Genomic DNA, 17,867 nt, shown 5'->3' with positions numbered 1-17,867 from the left:
TTCTTCTTAAGAGTATAAAGCATTTTCCATACAACATCCTCTTGCACACTCACAGCTACTTTAACAATAAGAGATTTTCAAATAGCTTATAACATTCTAGTGAAAACTTAATTTTTCTAGCGTTTTTAACTTTATATTTAAATAAACTGCTGGACTGATATGAAATGGCAGTTAGAGCAGGTTGCTTGTTTTTACTACCCATGATTGATAGTAAAGATTGGGATGCTTATGCAAAAGTCTGTTTTCTACTAGGAGTCCTGGACTCCTGATTTGTCTTCTGACCTTGACATTGTATAAGTGACTGAATTTGCCTTATGCAGAGCATACAAACATGAAATGTCTGTCTGTTTAAAAAGCAGAAAAGAAGAAGGAAACAGACATTTGGTATTATAAGCTCACTCCCATACAGTCTTTCTAACAATTTAAGAAAAGAGCTGCAAGATTTTTTAAAATTCTGTTTAGTTCCAGAAGACCATCTAAAGTATGTCCCTCTACTGATTTTAATTGCCTTTTCCAAAGGCTTAGAATGTTAACTTATAAAGGGACTTGAGTTGGGGAAGGTACTATTATACCCATTTAGAGGAAAAAAGTCCAGAAGAGTCTATTCCGTAAATACATTCATATGTATAGCATTAAAATACTTTTGACAGATTCCAATAAAGAAGTCAAAATTTTGGGAGCCATCTGGTAAAGCTATCCGCCAGGTACATAAATAAATCATATATTTATATGTTAGACATTCTGAGATTAAAAAAAAAAAAACCTCTTCAGATATCGATTTTAAACACTTAGTTTTCATTTCCTTAAAAGTACAAAGACTTCAACTTTTATTTTCACCCTATGCTTCTATATTTTTCAGATTGAGTGAAGGCATTACACCTTTTAAGTTCTGATCATCAGAAACCTCATTCTTTTTGCAATCAAGATCAAGGTTAATATAAGATCAACAAATTCCCAAACTGAATTTTTGGTTAAAAATTTTTAAGCTTCTCCAAGAAGTGTCATAGGTGAGCAGTAAGATAAAGTAAAAACTTTAGAAGCCATAGAAATCTATAACATAGGAAATCAGACTCAAATTGAGTAGAAAATTTTTTCAAGTTGACTAAACAGAGCGTGTAGATCAAACCAAAGTACTGCATAGTGATTTTGGAGAAATAATCCTGACCTTGAACACTCATCTGAGTGTTCCCCCATCACTAATACATTGTACTCGTCCACTTGGAATACCAAGAAGTGAGTTTCACTGCTGTTTTAAAGTATGCAATATAGTGTCCGGCTTCAAGTGAGATCTTCAGGAACCTTCGTATCCCATGTGTTCTAGGACAGATGCTGATGAATCATCTGTGAAAATAGAATATCATGAGTAACCTCAACTTAGGAAGTCATCTGGGTAAGGAAGAAATAGAAAATCAAATGTAATTTGTTATATACCTTTTGGATGAGTGATTTCAGTCTTTCTAGGTATTCCTTGGGTGGTTTTTTCTCATAAGAATCACAAGAAGGACATGTCTAGAAATCAATGAAAGAGTAATAATTTTCTCTAAAACATTTTTCCTACTCAATAAAATGTTCATTCAAATTTTATGTTTTCCAATTAGAGATATAAATCATGTTCACTGAAAAAAAATTTGAGAAACACGTGAAATAGTTCAGAAAATAACAGTGAGAAAAATCACTTGACATCCTTATCTCGGAGATAATAACTGCAATATTTTAACATATGTCCTCTTGATAATTTTTTTCTTCACATTTATGTTTACACTGGTTATTAATTTGCCTTTTTTACACTTAACATATCACAAGCATTTCCTACATATTAAATATTCTTCAAAAATATAGCCCATAATGGTTGCTTTGTATTCATACATAGGATTGAAGTGTTACTATTTTTGGACACATAGATTGCTCCTGACTTTTCACTATTGTATATAGTGCTGCAGAGAACATCTCTGAGTAATTTCTCATAAACTTCTTTATTTTGTTTAATAAACTACTAAAAGTAGAATTAATAAATTAAGTTAAAAGGATAAAATATTTTAAGGCTTTTGAGGTACATTATTAAACTATTTTATCTCTATTCACATAGAACATTCTTACCATTATTGGGCATTGTTAAAAATTTTTAATTGGAAAAAAATAGGATTTCTTTTCTTAACTTGCATTTATTTGTTCATGAGGAGATTAAACAATTCTTTATATGTGTATTGCCCAGTTATATTTCTTTTTTAAAAAAATCTTTTTTATGTTTTTTATCCTATTCCTATTGGAATTCCAGACACCAGACCATTGCTTGCTATTTAGCATCTCTAATGCCAGTTTGAAGTTGTGGTGAGAGATATTTGAAAGATAAGAGATTTAAGTTCTAATTCTCATTCTGGCACTTAATATTTGTGGGGCTTGGGACAAGTCACTTAACATCCTTGGTCTCACTTTCCCATCTATCAAATGAAGGTGCCTCACTGAATAGTTCTAAGGTCACTGCCAGTACTACCATTTTGTATCTTTGATATTTGTTTCAGAGACAGGCTCAGCTCTTTTCTTCCTGAGAAAAGTTTTGGAGAGATACTTTTCACATTCTAACCTTGCCAAGCAATCAAAGGAAATAAAAATTATTTTGATATTGTAATTAAGAGTTCATTTGCTCATATGTGCAATCCCTTAGAAGAGGGAGACAAAAAAAATTTTAGTAATTTATCTTAAGTGTTCATCCACTGGTTTTGATTAGTGCTTGAATTACTCATGAGATTATCAGCATTGCTCATGAGTTGGCATAAGAGGAAATATACAAAAGGTTCTCAGGACCCCCAAAACTAGGGAATATTGAAATTCCCTAGCCAAATAATGGGGTCTATCACTTCAAAGGTAGCACTGACTCTGCAATTATATAGGATGGTAATATTCTTTAAAAGAGGAAGGCAGAGATTGAGATTTATCCTGGTGTCTTGAAGGCTATTTCTTTTCTTGTAGGAAAGCTAGGGTCTAGGTCTTGTTAATAAAATTGCAAGTTATATATGATCATATAATGAGAGGAGAATATTTTTTAATTCTTAAGTCACAATTGGATCCTCTGCCTAATGACTTCCTCACCTCAGAAAGCTGTATTAACTTATTTCAGCTACCAGAGACCATTAGCAAATTCTAATTGGCTGTTAGTACTTTCAAGTCTGTAGACTAAAAAGAGGTGATTTCACTTCTCAAAACACTCTATATGATAAAGGTATAACATGTAACTGGAAGGAAGGCACTGGAGGCTCTGGCTGCATGTGTGTGTGTATGAAATTACGTAAAGTAATAGATATAGTTAATAAGTACAAATAAGACAGATGACAAACAACAGTCTTACTAGTTCATGTTTCTGTCTTCTCCCTGCATTTGTGGGAGGTAGTTTCCTCTTCAGCTGTTTAGCTAATATGTTGATTATCTTTTCATTGTCTCCATTATTTGCTGACTTTAGTTGAACCTTCTGGAAACATGAAAAAGCTGACCGCTCACAGTGTCTCTGAAAGAGAAATTATTTGTGTGCAGGTTAATAAAAGTAATTCAGAAAGTAAAAATTGCCTTCCCAATCCTTTTTTCCAGCAGTGCCTTGGATCATGTTCATTTCAGCAGGAAAATAAGGAATGATTCATGTCCTACTTAATCTGGGCTGAAGAGGAGACTCTTATCATGTGAAATTTCCCCATGTTAGGGGTGAGAGGACGTTTTCCTGTCTCACAGACAAGAAGATAGAGCCTCACTTTGCCACAGTTCTATCTTTCTAATGTCATTTTGAGGTATGTGTGTTGGGCAGAACTTTTGGTGTTTCTGGGAGGGTTAGTTTGGTTGCAGAACACACTTTATAAATTATGACACTCTAAGAGTTACATTATGGCTTGTGGCAGCTTTAGGTGAGTTATGCTATGGTGTGTTAGTCATTCAGTCATGTCCGACTCTTTGTGACCCCATGGACTGTAGCCCACCAGGCTCCTCTGTTCGTGGAATTCTCCAGGCAAGAATACTGGAGTGGTTGCCATTTCCTTCTCTAGGGGATCTTCCCAACCCAGGAATCAAACCTGGGTCTCCTGCATTACAAATTCTTTACGATCTGAGCCACCAGGGAAGCCCCTATGCTGTGGTAGTCTGCTTAAAAATTGTTTCATTGGTCGGTTTCTCTCCTCAGTGTACACAGGAGTTTCTAATAGTGACACATGTCTTGAACAGCACCTTTCCTGTACAATGCCTGGTATAGTGAATGCTAGTGAATGCTCAACAAATATTTGCAGAGTGGACAAATGAATTAAGTGAGTTTAACACCCCTTCTTTGGGGAAATGAAGTGGGTGCCTACCTCGGATGGTACATTCCACATCTAAGATAGAGTCCACCTGCCACAGACCATGTGTGACTTTTCTAAAATCCCATTCACACTCTCAAGCCAGTCAGGGTGGAATCTGCCTGAATCAAGTGGTTGAGGAAAAGAATTTGAGATGCGCCCTCCCCACCCCCACACCCACAAGGGAGGGAAGACTGTCCCTTATAAAGTAAGAGTAATGTCTCAGAGCATGGAGAATTGAGCAGATCATGGATCAAAACCTTGATTCTTGGTTTAGTCAAATAACCAGTGGCTCGTGAATAAATCAGAATCTTAGAAATTGAACTGAAAATGAAATGGAATTTACTGGAAGAACAAAATGTATACTGACTTGTTGGAATCGTTTTCATGCTGACCTGGGAACCTGTATTCAGGGTAATTTTTTCTTTCAGCACATGTTTGTATATGATGCTATTCTCCCCCACCCCCGACAAAGTTGCTATGTCTTCATTTCACCAATGTGCGTGAAGCTGCTGCCGGGTATCCAGAAGCTGCAACTTCTCTCAGCTCCTACAAGGCCCATCATTTATGCAACAATATTACCTGAATCTTCCCATGGACAATCAGCTGAAAATAGCATCTGGCCTGCTTTGCATTTTCCAGCCTATATGCTTACCCAATATGAATGTTGGTTAATAACATGCACCTTTAAGACACAACCCCATCAGATTTGCTTTGCATACGTAGCCACAAGCCGAGAACCAGCTTATCTGGTTTCCTTATATCAGAGCGGCTTGCCTGTCATAAGGGTGAAATAATGTCCTTTACATATGTTTGCCAAAATGCTTATTTAATAGAAACTATTTATAAATGTTAATTATAGCACTTTTTTTTCCTTGAAAACCACATGTTCATGTTTGTTGAAGTTTTTTCTTTTCTCTTCTTTTTGACCACAACCGGCTTAACTTACTGGAAAAAAATAATATTCATATTTAAAGAGGTAAATTTTCCAGCTGAAACTGAAAACACTAACTGCTTCATCCGTGATGATCTGAGAAACCAGCATTTCTCACAGAGGCCCATTTTGCTGAGTTAACATTAACATGTGTATGTTGAAAGAAAATTAGGTTCCAAAGAAGTGTAGGGGCCTACGAAATGAACTCCCTCAAGACAGTATTGCCAAGAGTGGTCAAGACAAGTGAGCAAAGATTTTGCACCTGAGAAAGACTTTCTGAATACCTCAGAATGGCATCTGGACACCGATGCCCCTACTGATGCGGCTGTGCTGTCTCTGCTGCGCCTCCTTGCTCACCTGTGTCAGTACACAGTGGAATTTTGCTTTATGCTTTCTGCAAGCAGCACAGCTGTCCCTGGCAGTCTGTGGTCCAGGACAAACAGCTGTTGGATTCTGCTTCAGATGCACATCAAAGGCAGCCTCACACAGGAAAAGAAGCAGAGAGGCTGCCCTGCTAGCTGCTTTAAGGACGCACTGAGGCGGGGAGTAGAGAGGCTAATCTTGATTCAGGCTGCTGCAGACGCCCTGTCACTCAGGATGACCCTGAGTTCATGTGCAGCACCCCCATCTGGGAGCAGAACCACTGCTTTCTTTTGCTGGGCCTTGCAGACTCAGAGGGCAAGGCTTTGCTTCCCTCATCCTTTAACACCTGGAAGCATTAGTTTTGCAGAATAGAGGAAGCAGTGAGGAAATCAAAAGCAAGAGTAACCACTCTTCTCTTTAGCCAGAGAACAGTCAAGTGCTGCCTTTGCAAGTAGATGCACTTGACTTTGTTGACTGCATTTGAATATTTGAAAATACTTGCCTCCTTACAGTTTCCTTTTGACCTATGTAGTTTTTTTTTTTTTTCCCAAAGAAAGCCCTGGCCATTCACACTAGGAAGTTCTGCCAATGGGGTAAAATTACCTTTGTCCCGCTTACAAACTAGGTTTATATCAGGGTTTCTCCGCAGTATCACTGTTGATATTTGGGGATGGATAATTCTTTGTTGTTAGGGCTATCCTGTGCATTCTAGAATGTTTAGTAGCATCCCTGGCCTCTACCTATTAGATGCCAATAGAAACCTACACACACACAATTGTGGCAACCAGAAATTTTTCCAGATAATGCCAGATGTTCTCAGAGGGCAAAGTCACCACCAGATGAGGACCACTGGTTATATAATTAGAAAGAGAAAGAAAGATACCTGGTGAAGCCAATTAGCAACCTTAGATAATCACTGTCAACATTTATATGCAACATTTTAATGAATTTATTTTCATTGAACTTTTTAATCTTTTAAAATCTCTGATAGACTCTGCTGTGACGCAAGTCCTGAAAAACTTGATATAACGCTGCTATGACCTTGATCTATTTTCTTCTCTCCTGGGTTTGCTTGCCAGCATGGCTTAAAAATCTTAGTTATACCATTATTCAGTTGTATCATAGCTAGCATTGCTTGATCTGATTACTAGATAGATACAATGTCACTGAGACAAAATCCTGTCATTATGATATAAGATCAAAAACATCTGCTTTAACAAAGCATATAGAGTATCCACTGGAGCAACTCAAGTTAGAAAATGGGATATCTTTCTTATTTTGCAAGTCATAGACTGCAGCTAAGAAACTCCAGAAAGGACTCTAACCGCAGCATTTAGACAAAGGACATGAGATGCTGAAAAACACATGTTTTGATAATTAGGACATTAAGAAACAGTCTTTTTGAAGAAGTCTTTCCAATAAGCTGAATGTGCTACTTTCATTTTAGGTGCTGCTTATTAGAAAAGGACTTAGTAAATGAGAGTGGTTAGGCTCAGAGACAGTGAATTTTAGAGAAAAGCAATAGTTGTGACTCATTCACTTTCTAAACTTTTACACAGTCATTTACGATAATTGTTTTCTTTGCAATGTATCTTCATAAGTCTCCCCTTTGTAGTGTCCTAATTACTGGTAGTACTTTTATAGTTATTCTAATTTATGCAGTTAAAGCTCTGTGACAGTGAAACTGTTTCCCCCAAATGCATTTATATCCTCAGGATACCAAATCTTAAGACTAGATAGAAGTTACCAAGGGAAAGATCAGCACACAGTACTCTTGAACTACATGCTACGCCTCTTCTTCCTGGGACCTCATGGATTCAAATGGCTTAAGAGAACGGGATGAGTTGTTGAAAATTGTCTTTTCAAAAGACCTCACCGAAGGCCAAAGACAAGACCCATTCAGTCCAAGGTATATGGGAATTATATTCTAAAGAATAGCCTTGATTTCCACACCAGTATTCCTCCATGCTGTTCTGTAATCTATTCTTTCTTTCCTTCTCTTTTTATTCCTTCTTTCTCTCTTTCTCTCCCTTTTACCCTTCCTTCCTTTCTAATTATCAAAAACTGAATCCTGCTTCTATAGTTTGTGTCTATGTTTCATAGATTTACAAAGAAGGCTCAAGAACTTTTATGCACAGACTCTTAAAATGTAATTACTTGGTCATTGTTCAGAAAATGATCATAGTATAGATTTATTTTCTAGTTTTGTTTTTCTGTCTCAACAGTACTACTTGGTAGAGATACTTGAAGATAAAAATATATCATATAAGGTATGTAGTGTTTTATAGGTTGGCTTGTTGGTAAATCAATGAATATTTGGGCAAATTAGAAATAACTATATAGTAAATGTATTTATTAAATAACTAATTATTAAACCACAAAATTCATTGATATTAAGTCTATTTCTAAATAATCATGTTAATGCCTTCCTTAATTGGATTTAAAAACTTTTATCAAATGCATTTTCACAAACAAATTCAACTGGTCTTACCTTTACATCTTCTGGAGCTGGCAGAAATTCAGGATCCTATAGCAAAAGAAAATTAGTTCTGAGTTATTTTTATAAGTCAAAAAGCTCCTTTTATAGTAACTGAAGAATATTATTTGAATTTTGTTGTGCCAAGTATGGCCTTACCAAGTCATTCACATAGTTTTTCAGCTGATCAACAATGTCTATAAGTTGACGCAGTCTAATAAAGAGGCGATCTTGCCCTTGGAAGCTTGACTTATGGGCCACAGTCCCAGAGAAGATGACCATCAGGCAAATGACTATTCTCTCCATGTTGCCAGGAGTGGATCTCATAAGTGCCAGTAGAGCAAGATCTTGGTCTCAGTTTTCACTTCAGTTTGTGAACAGGTTGTCAGAAAAGCTACCTATTTATTCATCCTTCAGGGAGAGGTAAAGCCCTCCCATTGCAGCCTGGAAATCTTTGTAAAATGGATGAATGTGAGTAACTCTTTTTTCTTTTCCACTGGCTAGGTATACGTGTGCATGTGCTAATGCGTGGGGGCAGGGATTGATGGAGTTAACAAAATGTGCCCAATCTGCATCTTAGACAGGAAAAAGAGAGACATGGGTGAATTCCAATTTTCAGCATGAATCAAGAGGTATGCACAGTAAATAGTAAGTACTACAAGATTTCAAAGAAGTAAACAAAACACTTTGATCTCTCTTTCTCTGCCCCCCTAGCATCTTACCTGTTTTCTCTGACAGTCATAAGGGCACTTCAATAATGAGTAAAGTGGCAACATGTGCTTTCTTGCAGGACTTTTTCTTATGGTAATAACTAGGCTTTTTGACTGAGATCATCCAATAATCCATCACAAAGATAGGAGGGCAGCTACCTTTTAGGAAATTTTAAATATCAAGTGTATTTTCCAAATTAGCAAGAATATTTTAGTTTCTTAATCAGGTTAAACGGTTTAAAGTAGAATGTGCTTCCAACTCTGCTCCCAAGCATCTTTAAGTAACATTAATTTCAGCCTTTAACACTCTACTTAACCATCTGATTTATACATATTATTCCATCCCCAATCAAGACTTCATCCTACCTTCATTAAAAAATAATGCAACAATTAAGTGAATGAAAAGGCTAATACTCATTCCTCTCCAAACCAAAATTTTATTTCAAACAGCAAAATCCAAAAATATCTGCGACTCTTCTTTTCTTTGAGTAGTGTTACTTATTTCTGTTAGATATCATTTTCTCTGGGTATGAACAATACATTTCTAACTATGATCAGATAGAGATTAATGAAAGGCTCAAAGTCCACAAGTGGTTCTGTCATCCTCCTCTCTGCGTCTTCTCCTGTCACTGCTACTCTTTACTCATTTGAGAAAGCTGAATATGATATTATAGAATCATGGAAGTAGTATTGTAGCACAGTCAATTGGGTCTTACAATAAAACTCTTGGCTATGGATTTTTTTTATCCATCTATTCCATCTATTTCATCACATTCTTACAGCTATACTTTTTTCTAAAATGTTATGTGTCTAAGATATATTGGACTTTGGACTTGCTTTGAAGGTTGTTTTTAATCTTTATACTATAGAATATCTATTCAAGAGTATTCAGGTTTGGTCCTACAGAGTAATAAAAATCTTACCATGTGATCAAGAAGTCCCCTCTATAATCATTAAATTCTATATAGTAGGGTTGATGTATAAACCCACGAACTGCATTTGGACTTGGGGTTGCCACTTTGCACCTCAACATTGCCCGCATCAGCTTTGTTCATGCTTTCTTTATTTGTTAAAGAGACGTGAGTCTTCTTGAAGATACTAACCACAGTGGTTAAGAGCCCAATTTCTAAAGCATAGTGCTTGAATTCAGATCCAGGCCCTAACAATGAGTTACATATTAATTGTTGTACATATGACCCTAGATATGTTATTGCACAAGGAAGATAAATATAGAATCTAATCATAGGGTTGTAATGAGGCTTAACTAGACATTTCAGGGGGAAAAGAGCCAAGTACATCACACAATCTCAGAAGATATGTGTGCTGATCATGGATGAGGGTAGAGAGGAAAATTTATAAAAGCCTAGAGAAGATAAGCTGATCCATGGAAGGAAGAGCACAGATAGATCAGCCAAAACTCATGGGTATGGCTGTATTTGCCATAAAAAAGTTTTGAAGTCTTTAGTGCTGCTTAGAGAGAATCACTTGTCCCAACTCTGGAGTGCCTCACCATCGCCCTAGACCTCCTGGCCCTCCACAGTCCATCAACCAGCACGCCAGAATCTGCAAGTCTCACTCTAACATCAAGACCCAAGACCTTTCTGAGAGTCAGATCCCCTGCTTTAAGTAGCGTTTCAGTTGTTAAGCATTTTGAATATCACTGCTGGTATGGTAGGCTGAATAATGGCACCCTAAGATGTCCACATCCTAATCCCTGTGAATATGTTACCATCAAGGTAATCAAAGGGACTTTACATGTGTGATTCAATTAAGGATCTTGGGAGGAAGATTCTCCTGGTTATCCATGTGACCTAGTAATCACAAGGGTCCTTGTAAGAGGAAATGGTGGGGTTGGAGGGGGTGGGTCAGAGTCAAGAAAAATGTGATGACAGAAGCAGAGGTCAGAGTGATATGAGGCTTGAAGCCAAAGACCTCCTGAAGCTGGGAAAGACAAAGAGCAGGTTCTTCCCTAGAACCTCTGGAAGAAATGTGGCCAACACCATGATTTCAGCCCCTTTAAGCTCATTTTGGATTTCTGACATCCAGAACTGTAAAATAATGAATCTGGGTTGCTTTAAGCCACTGAATTTGTGGTAGTTCATTACAGTAGTAATAGGAAAGTAACACACCTATGTGTGGAAGTTTTACTTTTGGAAAAGCAGTGAGAAAGGAAGGAAAAGGTGATTAGGAGAGAACTAGTAAAGGCTGGAATTTGGTTTGCTGGGCTGTTGGGGTGCAGATAGAGGGGATCAGGAATCATAAAGATGAAAGGAAAGTAAGATTAGTGTAGCTACCTTTGGGTATGGGATATAAGGGAGAAGAATGTCCGATGAGGACTTTCCAGGAAGTCTGGGTGTCTTTTAACAACTTCTTCCTGGTGCTGAGAGGGCTCACTCAATAGCGACAGTGTGTTTCAAAGCTATGGAGCCCAATTTGCATTGTGCTAGAATTTATCACTGTGTTGAGACAGATCTTAGAATGAAGTAAAGAGACTTAGATTTACATGAGTTATGTATTCTCTGCTTAGAAATACTAACTTATTGCTACCTTTTACAGCATCATTTCATTGTGGTCTTAATGGTTTTTTAACTCTTTAGATTGTAATCTTTTTTTTAAATTTAGATTCAGTCAGTCCTGCCGTAATATTTGTATTGAAAATGAGAATTTATCTCACCGTGACAAATATACCAGGGCGCAATTTGAGTATAACCAGAATTTTGTGTTTCCTCATATGTGATTTTGTCTGCAAGAAATGCTAGGTAAATGCAGAATCCAGCTGAACTGGGCCGTTTAAGGATATAAAAAATGCACACACACTTCAAACACTCAGCAGCTAACTGTCCATATCTGCTGTTAAAACAGCTTTCTGTCCTGGGAAGCCTTTGTTGCCATCTCTCAATAGTCTGTAGCTGCGACTCTTCCTGCACTCACCTCCATGAACAAACCTCAGGTCTTTTCCAAGGCAAAATGCCATATTTACTATAGTATTTATGTGTTTCTTAACCATTTAACATGTGTAAGACTGATGTCTTTCTTCCTTAGGTTCCTATCATCTTTTATCACTGACAGAATCTCAGTGTTATGCCCTTAATCCTATTTCCCCCATAAGCTCTGTGGTGTTTATTGTGCGATTTTATATAGTGCACTTGGTTTTTAGAAAAGTGTATGTCCTATTATAGCAGAACTGACTGTATTTTATCTGAAAGTGTCACACTAAGTCTCAACAGCATCTAGTTACATCCAGATGAAGAGCAAGGCTAGGATCAAGGATTCAGTCCTAAGGAGGGAGAGGAAAGAGGTATGATGGAGGAAAGGAGAAAGAATGAAAAACAAATTCTTTCTTTCTCATTTTTACACATATCCCATCTGAGCTCGGCCTCCGTGGTGGCTCAGATGGTAAAGAATCTGCTTGCAATGCAGGAGACCTGGATTCAATCCCTGGGTCAGGAAGATCCCCTGGAGAAGGAAATGGCAACCCACTCTGGTATTCTTGCCTGGAGAATCCCATGGACAGGGGAGCCTGGCGGGCTACAGTCCATGGGGTCGCAAAGAGTGGACACAACTGAGTGACTCACATTTCATCTGAGCTCTGATTTTTAAAACCCTGGTGGTGCAGCTCCTCCCTGGCCCTTTCCCATTAGCGCAGGGGAGCACATCTTGGCTTCCGTGAGCCTTCTGAAATTGTTTACACATTTTTGTGTTTATGTTTGTAGGAAGAAGAAAACCTTAAATTTCATCTGCTTCTCCCAGGAAATGTCAGGCAGCTGCTTCTTTTATTTTCTAGGCACCAGAGGCTTCTGTGAAGGGCAGTGCGGATCCATGCTTCTTCAGCGCCCCCACGGCATTATGCACAGAAGTGGCAGCTGCTGGTGTGGCAGGATTAGTGAAGGGGCAACAACCTGGCTGAAGCCACACTTGTGTAACAAGCCCACTGCTTTCACTTCACTTCCATTTTTGTTTAGTACCTTGGAGTGAGGTGGTGGATTCTGCTACATGTAGTCTTCCCGGGAATATAACCCAGGTCGTCACCGTGAAAGCATGGACCTTCAGTCACCCACCCAAGAGGATTCACAGACACATTTCACGAATTTTCTTGAATGGACTATGCTTATAGACCACCTGGTCAGGGAAGGAAGGAGGCCAGGGCACTGAAGGAAGGCTTCCAGCCAAGGAGAGCAGGCTGGGGGTGAGAGGAAGAAAGGGAAGGAGGGGTTGAAGTATGAATGAAGTGAGTGCAGTTAGGTCACAGTTTTGCCTGGGAGAGACGTGCTGGGTCTGAGATGGCGCTGGTTACTCTTTGTGCCCAGCTCTCTTGCCCTGTCTGCACAGCTCTTCCTTGTGACCACTGGGTGTCAAGTATTCCCTTTCTGCTTTCACTTGCCTTGGGCTTTCATGGGTAGAATTAGATATCCTGCCAGACAAACTCTGCCAAGAGCGGTCTCTGGTATTTAGAGTTACAGACGTTATTGTAATAGGTGCCACTCTATAGGCCAAAGGTAGATGGCTTATCTGTAGGCGACTGTGACACCCATCAGTGAGGCTACAGATCACACGTCCATCATACCATGACGTCAGGCACAAAGTATGGAGAAAAAGAATCAGAAGATCCAACCGTTCAACCAAGTTCCATCCTGATGCCTCACGAGATATGACAATTTCCACCAGCCTCCCTAGTCTCCTGTCCAATAGCTCTGATCAAGGGAATGCTATTGTCTTTGGACTCAAGATCTGCACCTGTTTCCTTCCCTAGGGTGAGAAGTGGCTATAAACATCTGTCTTGACCCTGCATCTCCCAATACACTGTCATGAAAATGAAAAAATACAACATTGGCCTTTGCTGTCCGTGTGTCCTCTTCCTAAAGTGTCTGCTGAGTTTCTCACTCATAGGAACCTTCTCCCCACATCTTCCAAGGGGCCGTGTCAGGATATCAGAGAAAGGAGTCTGAAGGCTGAATGTCTCACTCATTCTGAACAGACATTTCTGTTTCTAGGGATGAGGAACATTTGGGGAAAATTGTTACTTTTAATCTTTGTATTTACAAAAGTAATACATGTGTGTCATAAAACAAAGAATTCAAATACACATAACTGTGTAAAGTAAAAAGCAAAATTTAAAATTGCTTCTATTTTTTTCTAAAGAAATACAATAAGATAAAATTGCTCCCCTTTTTTCCCTAATTTTCACTTTCTAGGTGCACTCTTGAGAATTTATGAAGTATCGTATATTCTTTATGTATGTACTTAGAACATATAGAGGCATAGATATAAACGTACATATTGAAGGAATTAGAATTTTAGATGGAGATAGAGAAGAATAGAAAAAGAAACAAAGATATAGACAGGAAAAAAATGTGCTTTTTTTAACATAAAAATTTAATCTTGTCGTACATTTTCTGGGCATCCCTGGTGGCTCAGACGGCCAAGAATCTACCTGCAATGTGGGAGACCTGGGTTTGATCCCTAGGTCAGGAAGATCCCATGGAGGAGAGCTTGGCAGTCCACTCCAGGATTCTTGCCTGGAGAATCCAATGGACAGAGGAGCCTGGTGCGCTACAATCCATGGTGTCACAAAGAGTCAGACACGACTGAGCGGCTAAGCACAGCACATACATATTCTACAACTTTTCTTTTTCACTCAACAATATGTCAGGGACAGTGATCCATACAGTATTCTCACACAGGGCTGTCTTATTTAAATAGGAGGTTAATATTCCATTGTATGGCTATATTATAATTTATTTATTTATAACCCTGGTGATAGGCATTTAGATTATTTCCAATTTTTATTTCCTATAAACAGCACTACAGTGAATATCCTTAAACCTCTATGTCTTTAGCATATGTGACTATATTTCTTTTAGATACATATCCCACATTTCACTTTCTGAGTGGAAATATTATATCCTTTTAAAATCTGACAGGAACTGTCAAGTTGCCTTCCAACATGTCAAAACAGTTTACACTCCCACTGATAATACAGTTTCCTTTCCCCCTCCATTCTCACAAATGCTTTATATTGTGAATATTTTAAATGTTTGCCATTATGCTAAGGCAAAAAAAAATTAGTATCCTATCATTGGTTTGCCTTTCTTTGATCAATATGTTAAGTTTGACATATTTCATATCTTTATTATCAGTGTTTTTTTGTTTTCTTCTGTGAAAAGCCTTGTTCATATTCTTTGTCCATATATTGGGTTGTTTCTTACCTGTAAGGGCTCTTTCTCTCTTAAAGATATGTTAAACATGTTTAAATTATTTTCTCCATGGTGTCTTTGCCATACAGAGATTTTGCTTTTATGTTACTGGATCTTAGAATCTTACATTTTATGACATAAGCTCCTATTTGGTATCAAAAATGCCTCACCTTTTATAATAATAAGTGATTGAAATTGGTTTAGTCTTAGCTTGAAGAATTCTAATGCCAAAAAGTCATTGATTTCAGGAGTACTTTTAAATGAATCCACATTTAATTCCTCATAAGGCTAGCTACATACTTTTTTGAAAGTATGAATAATATCTATATGGTCAAAAATTAGTCAGTTTATAAACAGTGGCCCACACATCAATAGATTCATGGGCTACCTGAATACCATTGTTTTAGAACGAAGTTGGGTATGATATATAATTATTATATACACGTAAGTCTAATCGTATACCACTCTCAGGGAAACAAGGCACCGGAGAACCCTAACGTGGCATCCGAGCCATCAATGTCGATTGTGTGTTTGCGACACTTTTAGTGCTGAGTGTTTTATTTTACTTGCACTCTTTAAATATGGACTCTCCATGTCTAGTATACATGGTAGCTTCATGAACAAAATCGACTGATTAACAAAGTGGACAACAGGAAAACACAAACTCTGTGAGATCTGCTCAATTAATGCCAAGGTTGCCCTAAAATCAGCTTTTAAACTGAAGAATAGTTGCACCTGAGAGCCACTTCTATTGATAATAAAGTGAGTGGGGTTTCTCTGGAGAAAATCTTAGACCAGTCAAAAAGATAATAATTATTAGAGCAGACACATATAGTTAAGTGCTTTGCAGGCATTGTCTCATTTAAAGCAACAACATGAAATGAGGTACTATGATTATCCCTTTTCACAGATGACGAAACCAAGGCACCACAAAGTTGAATAACAATGAAGTGACTGGAGGACCACTTCTCTCCACAAAAGGAAACTGCCTCCATTGCCAACGCCTTTGGGTTATAACAGAATAGCCTCTGCAGCTCAAGAGACCGCATAACGGGATTAAACCATATTGGTGATGCTTCTGACATGTGGATTTGGAGTGAAGTAAGGAGTCCTTTTGCAGAATTATTCTTGGTGGTATCCAAAATGTAAATATATATATATAGTCAGAGTTAATTAAATAATTAACTCAGTTTCCAGTCTGAGTTGGACTATCCAATTGCCTGTTTTTCATTTATTTTACCCACCCTGGTACAGCGTAAATTGGTTTTCTGGTATTTTATACCCATACAAGAAGAGAGAAATAAGTGAGTAGACCCCTGTAATCATTTGGATTGTGAGTAGCATAGACAAAATCAACTAAGAAAATCAATTATCTTAACAACTTAATAGCCAAAATATGATTTAAGTTATTTACATGTATTTATTTTTTTATTACCTCAGTAATTTATTCCACATTTTCTAACAACTCTGCAGATTCAAGTAAAAAACAATAATATAAAAATAAAAAATACAGAACTAATATTAACCATAGAAACTATTCTTAAACTAAGAGATTTTTTTCCCCCCTCATACTGTCCCAAATGGTGAAAAGTAAATTCCACAGTGAAGTGTAAACAGAATCTAATTTTACAGCTGGTTGTTTTGATGACTAACTTGGACATTTATGGTATAGATTCAGACTTTATTAATTTTTTAATTGGAGGAAAGTTGCTTTGCAATGTCATATTGGTTTCTGCCATACAACAGTGTGAATCAGCCATAATTATACACGTATCCCCTCCCTGGTGAGCCTCCCTCCCCTGCCCACTCTAGGTCATCACAGAGCACCAGCCTGGGCTCCCTGTGTATATAGCAGCTTCCCACTCGCTATCCACTTCACACGTGGTAGTGTATATACATCGATGCTACTTTCTTCATTTGTCCCACTCTCTCCTTCCCCCACTATAGCCACAAGTCCATTCTCTACATCTGTATCTCCATTCCTTCCCCACAAATACGTTCATCAATACCATTTTTCTAGATTGCATATATATGTGTTAATATATGATATTTGTTTTTCTCTTCCTGACTCAGTTCACTCTGTATAACAGGCTCTGGGTTCATCCACCTCTCTAGAACTGACTCAAATTCATTCATTTTTATGGCTGAGTATAATAATATTCCATTGTATACATGTACCACATCTTCTTTATCCAATCGTCTGTAGATGGATATCTTGGTTGCTTCCATGTCCTGATTATTGTAAATAGTTCTGCAGTGAATATTGGGGTACATGTGTCTTTTAAAATTGTTGCTTCCACAACTGACAAAGAATTTATCTCAAAAATATACAAGCAGCTCCTGCAGCTCAATTCCAGAAAAATAAACGACCCAATCAAAAATGGGCCAAAGAACTAAACAGACATTTCTCCAAAGAAGACATAAAGATGGCTGATAAACACGTGAAAAGATGTTCAACATCACTCATTATCAGAAAAAATGCAAATTAAAACCACAATGAGGTACCATCTCACGCCAGTCAGAATGGCTGCTATCCAAAAGTCTGCAAACAATAAATGCTGGAGAGGGTGCGGAGAAAAGGGAATCCTCTTACACTGTTGGTGGGAATGCAAACTAGTACAGCCACTATGGAGAACAGGGTGGAGATTCCTTAAAAAACTGGAAATAGAACTGCCATATGACCCAGCAATCCCACTCCTGGGCATACACACTGAGGAAACCAGAATTGAAAGAGACACGTGTACCCCAGTGCTCATCGCAGCACTGTTTACAATAGCCAAAACATGGAAGCAACCTAGATGTCCATCAGCAGATGAACATAAGAAAGCTGTGGTCATATACACAATGGAATATCACTCAGCTATCAAAAAGAATTCATTT

At 37.9% G+C, this 17,867-nt stretch overlaps 1 protein-coding gene across 1 annotated transcript; it reads right to left on the bottom strand.

The window, feature by feature from the left end:
• Positions 1 to 1,147: 1,147 nt before the first annotated feature.
• On the bottom strand, positions 1,148 to 8,453 carry IL21 (interleukin 21). Its single transcript, XM_043487137.1, has 5 exons — positions 8,243 to 8,453; positions 8,099 to 8,134; positions 3,344 to 3,499; positions 1,432 to 1,509; positions 1,148 to 1,341 (listed from the first exon to the last, which is right to left on the bottom strand). The coding sequence occupies exons 1-5, from the start codon at positions 8,408 to 8,410 to the stop codon at positions 1,318 to 1,320; spliced, it is 462 nt and encodes a 153-aa protein (XP_043343072.1). The 5' UTR covers positions 8,411 to 8,453; the 3' UTR covers positions 1,148 to 1,317.
• Positions 8,454 to 17,867: the final 9,414 nt, after the last annotated feature.

Source organism: Cervus canadensis, chromosome 1, assembly GCF_019320065.1.
Source record: "Cervus canadensis isolate Bull #8, Minnesota chromosome 1, ASM1932006v1, whole genome shotgun sequence".
In the NCBI taxonomy this organism is placed as follows: Eukaryota; Metazoa; Chordata; class Mammalia; order Artiodactyla; family Cervidae; genus Cervus; species Cervus canadensis.
The sequence above is the reverse complement of the archived record's forward strand: the minus strand, read 5'-3'. Positions and strand labels throughout refer to the sequence as shown.

Excerpts from the sequence above, each read along its gene's own strand:
- IL21 (XM_043487137.1), bottom strand. The coding sequence starts at position 8,410 with ATGAGATCCACTCCTGGCAACATGGAGAGAATAGTCATTTGCCTGATG. Across the intron at positions 8,135-8,242 it reads AAAACTATGTGAATGACTTG|GATCCTGAATTTCTGCCAGC; the intron begins GTAAGGCCATAC and ends CTTTTGCTATAG. Across the intron at positions 1,342-1,431 it reads TGAAATCACTCATCCAAAAG|ATGATTCATCAGCATCTGTC; the intron begins GTATATAACAAA and ends CTATTTTCACAG.